Source organism: Sinocyclocheilus anshuiensis, unplaced genomic scaffold (genome assembly GCF_001515605.1).
Source record: "Sinocyclocheilus anshuiensis isolate Anshui unplaced genomic scaffold, SAMN03320099.WGS_v1.1 scaffold860, whole genome shotgun sequence".
In the NCBI taxonomy this organism is placed as follows: Eukaryota; Metazoa; Chordata; class Actinopteri; order Cypriniformes; family Cyprinidae; genus Sinocyclocheilus; species Sinocyclocheilus anshuiensis.
This window is the reverse complement of record NW_015548288.1, coordinates 897,463-906,319: the sequence shown is the minus strand read 5'-3', so window position 1 is coordinate 906,319 and position 8,857 is coordinate 897,463. Positions and strand designations below refer to the sequence as shown.

The following is an 8,857-nucleotide window of genomic DNA, read 5'->3' as shown; positions in this document are numbered from 1 at the left end:
GTATGTGTGTGTGTGATCATTGAAGTGGTGATAGCGGGAATATGTGAAGATTAAAGTCAGTGTATGCGAACATAACAGTAGCACAAACCCAAGTGTGCACCCGAGGAAAAGGCTATAAACTGTAAATGTATGAGTGATGATGTATATAAAACTAGATGGGGACGGGAGTTCAACTGTTGTCCCGGCCAGTGACAGAGTCTTTTTTTACAAGATATGTAACATAACTACAAACTTACAGCTTTTAGTAAGCTAAAGCAGTCATATTTGATTGTCACCTAAAAGCTGGGATACTTCCATTCCAGTTTGATTGTGGGGGCAGATGTGTCAGACGCAGTATTGTTTAACTTACACTATAGCTTTGCGCTGCCACACTCACCCAACCCAGTCCTCACCCCTCTTGTCCTGATCTCAACTCTCACTGTCTCTGATATTAATACAGACTGAACACCCTTTGGGCAGGCAGCCTCATCTAATGACACTCACCACAACGCACAAACAAAGCATCCACACAAACACAATGCCATGAACATGAACTTGACTTTCTACCTCACTTTATCTCTCTCCAACTCTGTCCTGTCCTTTCGATGCCAAAATAGGATTTTGAAAAGGGCATAGCAGAGCCCTTTCGAACACACATATGAATAGTTAGAAATATCAATACCACTTAGGGAGAGACCGAGTATAGTTGTAATGCTTTTTGTTTCAGCATCTGGAACTCGCTGAATTTTTGAGCTAGAGTGCTCAAACTTGTATACAAAGCACCCACATTTGTTTACTACAAAAGGCACCTATTTCAAACCTCTGCAAGAATATCACAGCCCTTATAAGTTGAAGTCAAATATATGATGTGCCTTTGTTATAATCTTGTAACACATGCTGGGCTAAGTTGAGCCACACAATGAAGTATGCTTTAAAAACAGGTTTACTTAAACAATACAAACAATACAAAACAATGTCTCACTTTCTGTGACTGACCACAGCACAGACGCAGGAGTGCTCTTTTCCTTTATATGTATTGTGCTTGAATTATAGCTAGTGTTCTTTTACTCACATTACGTTTAGAATTGCATGATTTCTGTCTGTAGACCATGGCTGGCTCACATTCAAAGACTGAAGTACTCTTGTAAATTAAATTTGAAAAAAACATCTACCAAAGGCCCCGAATGTAAAACTAGAAGTAAACTATAGAGAATCAAAACTGATCAAGTTACCTTTATTTTTACAGAGCTTTATATAATACCAATTCACAGTATTTATTCATCAAAGATATTATAGACTGTACAAAAAATCTATAATTTGCAAACACGCCCAGGACAGTATGACTTTACTATAAAACTGAATTGAAATTACTGGATATTCATTATATTTTATTTTTACATTTGTTTTCCACAGAAGAAAGAATTTCATATATGTTTGGAACAACATATGCACAGTAAGTAAATAACAAAATATTTGGATGAACTATTCCTTTAAATTGTCAAGTTGCTGAAAGAAAACTATTTTAACAAAGTAGTACCATATTACTTTATAATGTGACATAATGTATAACATAGCCAGTCCATATGTCATACTGTTAATTATTAATAATATTGCATAATTTCAGATGAACAGACAGCATGTACATACACAGTAGACAGTGCAATCATTTGTTAAGTGCTTATTGATTACATTACAGAAGCGGATTCATTATTATTGATTACATACTGCACTGTCTGATGCTGTGCGAATCTGCTGGACTATGATAGCTGATCTAATTTTGAACCTCCAGGCAAAATTTAAGCCTTAGTCTCGACTCAAAGCAATGAAAAAGTCAAAGTTCAGGTACCATATGCTTATCCTCTAAAGGCCCTGAAGTACCTCAGAAGCAAAGGGATCCTCCATGTTCCTTTTATCTCCCGAGCCTCACAGACACAATATTACCTCTCTCATAATTCTTTCTCAAGCATTCTTTCAAGTGCTTCCTCATCTTTTTATTTTATTTTTTTTACTGTTTCACAGTACAGAGTTTCACACTGTGACTCATCTTCTGTTAGAGATTCTGACGGGGATTCTGAGCGTTTCAAAGGCATTGGAATGGTGTTTTGTACAAAGGAGTTCATCAAAAATAGATGGTTTCCTGTTTGTGCCTTCATTTTTTCCTTTCTGTTTTTTTTTCTTTTTTCATATTCTGTCTGATTTTTTCCATGTGAATTATGTGAATAACCATGCGTTTGCATTCTTATTCTTCCAAAAAATTGCACTCTCCAATATTTTTTCTTAGTTTGTTTGTAATGTTTCTCATCTGTGCACTGCTTTGAATAAAAACATCTACTAAATGAATAAATGTAAATATGTGCATGTATGTGAGTCTCAAGTCTCCCTGTACTCTTCACAGGCCTCAGATGTTTAATGATTTATATTTTGCCCTCCACCATGCTAACTAGTAATAACCCACCTTCTCCCTGCCCCCATTTATCTGTTTAACCCTCTGAGAAAAAAAAACTGTAGGAGAGTTCAACAGATAATTATCCTACAACTCGCTTATATTCTACACTGAAAACTATTAAAGACTAAATTAAATTAAAATCCTTTGAAAGTAACAAGAACGGTTATAAAATTGAAAGTGCTGTAAAAAAGGAGGGGGAGGCTGGTGGGGTAAAAATTATCAATACATCCACTAGGTATTTGTCTGTGGTGGACAGCTAATGGCTTTGCACTTAGAAGGCTTAGGGCCAAAAGCGGCACAATGCAAATTCCTCTGTTAATTTTCTAAAAAGCTTTGTATAAAGCCACCCATTGAGAAATAAATCTGATTATGGAAATGAACCAACACCTACTACATGTGTCATTTTTATCCTAAAGGGGGGATTAGTAGCCAATGATATATTCATGTTTTGTCCTCCTCCGACAGCCATTCAGATTCCAGACTGAATTCTGATTATCTCATCAAAGTAATGAGCTTTGCTGCCTAACAGCAATACCAGAAGAGTCCCAAGTGCTTCCTGTACTAACATATATAATCAAGGAGACAGTCATGATGAGTGTAAGTTATGCTATTAAGCTATAGTGCTGTGTGTGTGTGTGTGTTCAAGCACAGATTACATTTCAATCATTAAAGGTCAGTGTTGGCTCATCATTTGCTTACTTTAGCAGACTGAGTGTCTCTCTGGAAGATATTTCCATTATGGTTAAACTACCACAATTTCCTGCTGTTTTGTGAAAAATTATATTGTATTCTACTGTTCAGGTCTGACTGCATTTGAAGCCCTATGTGTGAAGCCTTGCGTTCAAAAGGAGACAAACCCATTGTCATTACTTTTTCAGCGAATTATCTTACATCTAGCTTTTCATCCCTTGCAGCAATTCAGCATGAGAGAAGAAAAAAGAGAAAATAGAGAAAACAAAAGATCCAGAGGCAGACAGACAGAGCGAGTGTGCAGGGAGGACAGAGGAGGGGACACCAGGGTCAGGGTTTGATCCAGACAGAGCTTCAGGCAGACCGTCTAAACCCACCTCTTTTATCTTCTTCAAAAGAATTCATCAAGAACTCACAAAAAATAAAATCATAATGTAAAAGCAAATATGAGTTTACTTTAGATATAGAAGAGGGTTAAAGATAGAAAGAATTAGGGAAGCTAATAAGTTCTGAACATTGTGGTTATCTCACCAATGTTTGCATGCTAAGTGCTAATAAGCTGATAAGAATCACTATGCTTTTACTTAAAGGGGTCATATGATGCTTTTTTAAAGATCATTATTTTGTGTATTTGGTGTAACAGAATATGTTGACATGCTTTAATGTTCAAAAAACACATTATTTTTCAAATACTGTACATTATTGTAGGTCCTATATGCCCCGCCTCTCTCAAACGCTTCGTTTTCAACAAAGCCCCCTCCTTTGACAAGCGCAGTCTGCTCTGATTGGCCAGCTGACCCAGTGCATTGTGATTGGCCGAACACCGCAAGCACTCGTCGGAAATGTAACGCCCCTTACCATAATCGTGAGCTTCATCTTTCAAAATAAATGTAAAGACAGTAAATAATGTCATTCGTTTTACCATCAGTTCAAGCCCGAAAGGGGAACAGGAAACGGTCGTCCATAAAATGCATTGCTGTTCTGTTGTAAGTAATCTTAAAGATTCCTAAATGCATCTACTTTCGGAAGGCCAGATAAAGTGCTTTTGCTTTCGCCTAGAAACACACAGCGTCTCCCTGACATGGCTGCTTCAACACTAACTGCGGTTACTGAAACCACGCCTTCTTTCTTTGCGTGCACATTTGGGCGCATTATGCAAATATTCCCACATAGTGACCTAGATATGTGGGGGCGTGTTAGAATGAGCCGTTTTAGGGGGGTGTGGCAGAGTCTTAACTTTGATAAAGAATATCTCTTTGGTTTTGAGACTTTAGTCTTTGCAACTTCAGGGATCTTATCTATTCACGAACAGCTTGTAACACTCCAAAGAGAAAGGAAAACTTGAAATCGCATCATATGACCCCTTTAACAGCTGGAGCATGACATTATGTAACAAAACATATTGCTGTTGTGATAGGGATGGTCAGAAGAGTCACAGAGCAAACCATGATGGAAAAAATGTAAACAGGTGTAATGCTGACCGATTCAGGCACCGAGCCCTCTGAAGTGATTGTCACATCTTTCATCCCCGACACGCTGATTTAGTTGGCACTGAAATGATGTCACTGGAACTCTTCCTGTCTATATTTATAGACAGTAGATTTTTAAGCAGATTTTCTAGCTGTTTTAATGACCTTGTAACATGAGAGATTTTGCTACGTCATGGTAATGCACATTTTTATATTGGGAAAAGAAACAGTACAAAATACTTGCTCTTTAATGTACCACTATTGAAGTTTGGGCTCGTTATGTTTTAAATATTTAATATTAGGTTATCATGAAATTGCTATCGAGTTTTGAGCTGGCTAAGGGATAAGAAGTGAGCAGATCATGTTCAGCTTACCTCTCACATCGGCTGAAAACCTGGCAGAGTGTCGCGAAACAAAAAGCTTCAGCTCCTGGTCTAGGTTACAATCAATCAGGTTTGTGTCCCATGAACGAATTCCTGCAAATCAGAGGGAAAAGTGTAAAAAAAAAAAATGTTGCACTTTTTACAGATCATAATTTATATATCATCATTTATATACTGAGAATACAAGCTATTGCTCCAAAAATAAAAATCTATGTCTCAAGTAAATGTTTGTTTATTTAGCACCTTGAGTATGAAGCATGTAGCAATAAACCAGGGAGAGATCTTAAACTCAATTGGGCATATTTAAATAACATACTTTACTGTACTTTGGATTAGTCTAAAGGGGGAGGCATTCAAATAATCAAATTGAGTTTCAGATCTTTCCTATTCAATTGAAGCCCAGTATCACTAAATTCACACTAACTAAATGCCATGCTCTGTTGATTCACACGCAAAAGTCAATCAATGTATGGAAATATCTATGAAATGTTCTGAGACTAGACGTCTGTGCTACTTCTCTTTTTGATCAATGGTTAGCCAGAAGAGAAATTGTGTGTTGAAGAGAACATTTCTCGAGATCTGAATGAAGTGCTATCTGCCTCTGAATGGTAAAGGTTAAGAAGGTTGTTCACATTGTTCATGACAAACATGTTTTGTTTTTATGATGGCATACTTGCTCCCAGAAAAGAATATTACCCCTTTATTTCCTCTACACACACACAACTCATATTGTATGTCTTCAAGGCAAGTATAGTAATATACTGCTATTACAACAGTGACTGTTGGTTTCCCTTTTGAAGCATTGCTTTGCTATTTTCACCTCCATTTCTGGCTTTGTTACTTGGTTGTTTAGAATTCAGAAGATCATAAAGTTCCACAAAACAAGAGCATATGTATCGCCTGATTTAATTTAGTATTGTTTATCACAATAAACAGCAGTGAAGCTTCCAATAAGGTGAACCTGGTAACAAGCAATTCTGAACAATCGTACATTGTTCAGTATGACATTGTTCAGTATGGAAGCAGAGACATCATCAAAGTGATACTAATGTCTCCTGATATAGCAAATGAAAAGAGTGATAATTCTGTTTTATTCTTATTCTTGCGCATGGTCACACTCAAAGGGATTATGATTCCCTCATTATACATAAAAGCAACTAGGCCTACCACTATATGATTCATTCACAACTCGATCTTCTGAGTTGGATCTTTTAAATGAATCAGTTGAACCAAATCGCTCTGAATTATTCATTAAAGAACCGAAGTGAACCGTGAACTCATTGAACCGAGCTATCTAGAGCGAGTGAACCGGATTTGGATTCAAATTTAATATCCAAATCGCAGAAATGTTCAATCTTATGCCTACTGGAAATACGTTTATGACAGTTTTATCAACACATACACAAATAAACAAAGGTTTAACAAATAGGCCTAGCATTTCATTCAGAAGTGCAAGAACTTTTTCAGCCAAGATATTTAGGCTAATTAGTATTTTGTAATACAAATTATAATTAGATTTTAAAAGACTTGTGTATGCGTTGAATCATGGCTGCATTGCAACAAGCTCAACTGAGACGCATACATAAATACGATTACTAATAAAAAACACAATATGTGCCTACCTATTGCTTTATTGTAACATTTGGATGCAGGACCAAGTGAAGACGTAGCCTAATTACGTCTAGACGTGAATCAGTTTTTTTAAATGAGCTGTTGAAAAGAACCGGTTCGCGGAAATGACTCGAGCGTCCCATCACTAACTGAAACATCCTTTTTGGCAGGAACGTGGGCCCCTTCTGACTTTCCGTAGGGACTGCAGTGCGGACCGAGCCACGCCCACAAGCCGGTGTCGGACTAGAAAGGAGTGAGTAGTTAGAATGTAAGAGGATGGAAATAAATCAGGATTCGCAGCAACAATGTCTCTAGGTCTGGTGAAGTGGACAAAAGTTATGGCTTTTGCCATACACGCCACTGTTGCTAGCTATACAATACAGCTAGCTATTTAATATGATTAACTCATTCAGTGATTCAATTAAACTGAATTAATTATTTTCTGAAAATCTCTCTCGTGGTTATTTAGGGTGATTCCCACATGAATCGCAAAAACAAGCCAGGGATATTGTAAGAAAAACACGAGCTTAGGAAACAAAGAACTGGCGCGCCACATCAAATCCACGCAGACCCAACCCAAGGTGATGGTGCACATCCTGACTGCAGAGCGGATCGATGCTCCATTACGACCCTCCACCCCGCAAAACAAGCGATAAGCCTTATTGATCGACGCACTATAAATATGCGGGCTGAATCATCCTAGCCCACAACACAAGTCAGACAGTTCGTCATATGGCCAAAAGCAACAGCTGGATCATCGGACAGAGCTGCACGCCCTGCGAAAACAGTGATGGTGCTGATGGTAATGATGATGGTGTCTTTGGGAAGCAGGGTGGCACGATGCGATCGCTTTGACAAGACATGCCCTGCACTCGCCAGTTACTAACAGGGAGGGGCTGCGCTACAGTTTCCATCTACATATTCACACAACAAAGAAATCCAATAACATGATGCATGGAAAGTTTCTTGCAGTCAGCAGAATTTTGTGGCTAGATTCCCCCATTCAAATCACCTATTCAACCCCACAGTGAGTTCAAGGTTAGACTATTGAACTTGAAAAGGCAACTGCAGAAGGCATACGCGTCCAAACATCATTTAAAATAGATTCACGGGATAAATAGCACTAAAACATTTCACGTTATTCGTGTCAGCTGCGCTACCTTTCTCAATGTCCGCAATGGCACACTTCAGATGCTCGTCAGTGACCAGCTCCCCAATGACCACCAGCAGGTAATATTTGCCCTCGTCGAAGTGATGTGTCAAGGCCGTGGGGGATGCCGTGTTCTTGATGCTACTGACACCTCCGAAGGGTGCTGGAGTATCTACAGGACCAACTAGCGTCGCCATTCTCTCAGGCACCCAGGCACACTCGCACTCTCTGTCCGGCAGTCTGAAGTGAGCTGCTATCTGAAGCCGTGCAGCGGGCGCAGAAGGAGTGGCCCAGGCTTTTATATCCTCAGACTGTGTGTCATAGTGATGAGGAACCGCTGCTGCCTCTCCTCTCATCCAGCTGATGTCATGCAGCAAATCATAAAACAGCGCGAGACCAATCGGAACCTTGAAAAGCGTTACATAATTAAAGGATGTCCAGGATTTATCGTTAACATTGGTCTAACTTGTTGACATGTGGATTGCGCGTCAATATCCATAAAAGTTTAGCCTTGACAATATTGTATAAAACAATCCAAATGAAGTTATTTGAAACTGAATAGAAAGCAAGTCAGAAACAGTGACTCTATTGGCGCTTTTCCACTGCATGGTACGGCACGGTACGGCTCGGTACGGTTCACTTTTGGGGGGTTTTCCACTGGGTACAGTACGTGGTACCTGGTACTTTTTTTAGTACCACTTCGGTTGGGGTTCCAAGTGAACCGTACCGTTACCAAAACATGACGTGTAAACTCTGCTGATCACTGATTGGCCGGAGAGAATCGTCACTACCTGCGTCACTGAACTTGCGACACAAACACAAAAGAACCGCTAGATTTAAATCAGCACAGCCAGCGAGGGATCGAACGCAACTGTTTGAACGAGCGCACCTTTTTTTAACAACCAAAAAGTGGCTGTTCCCCCTGTTGAGGAAGTACAGACGTTGCTCTCGTTGATAGCAGAGGAGCGGATCCAGCGAGAGCTTGATGGGGCGACGCGGAATGAAAAAGTTTTTTAGGAGTCACGGCAATAGAGGCGGCGCAACTATAATGACATGTGAATAATCCCGCCCACTCTAAAGCGGTACTGAACTGCAGTGGAAACGCAAACCGTGCCGAGCCGAACCGTGC

General features: G+C 39.4%; 1 protein-coding gene across 1 annotated transcript in view; it reads right to left on the bottom strand.

The window, feature by feature from the left end:
* The window catches only part of LOC107655889 (microtubule-associated protein 1B-like), a 26,170-nt gene extending 18,101 nt beyond the window's left edge, over positions 1-8,069 (bottom strand). Inside the window, exons 1-2 of the mRNA XM_016443501.1 lie at positions 7,739-8,069; positions 4,959-5,060 (exon numbers count right to left, since the gene is read on the bottom strand). Coding sequence (XP_016298987.1) covers positions 4,959-5,060; positions 7,739-7,925 — 289 coding nt within the window. The 5' untranslated portion in view covers positions 7,926-8,069. The remainder of the gene's footprint in view (positions 1-4,958; positions 5,061-7,738) is intronic.
* Positions 8,070-8,857: the final 788 nt, after the last annotated feature.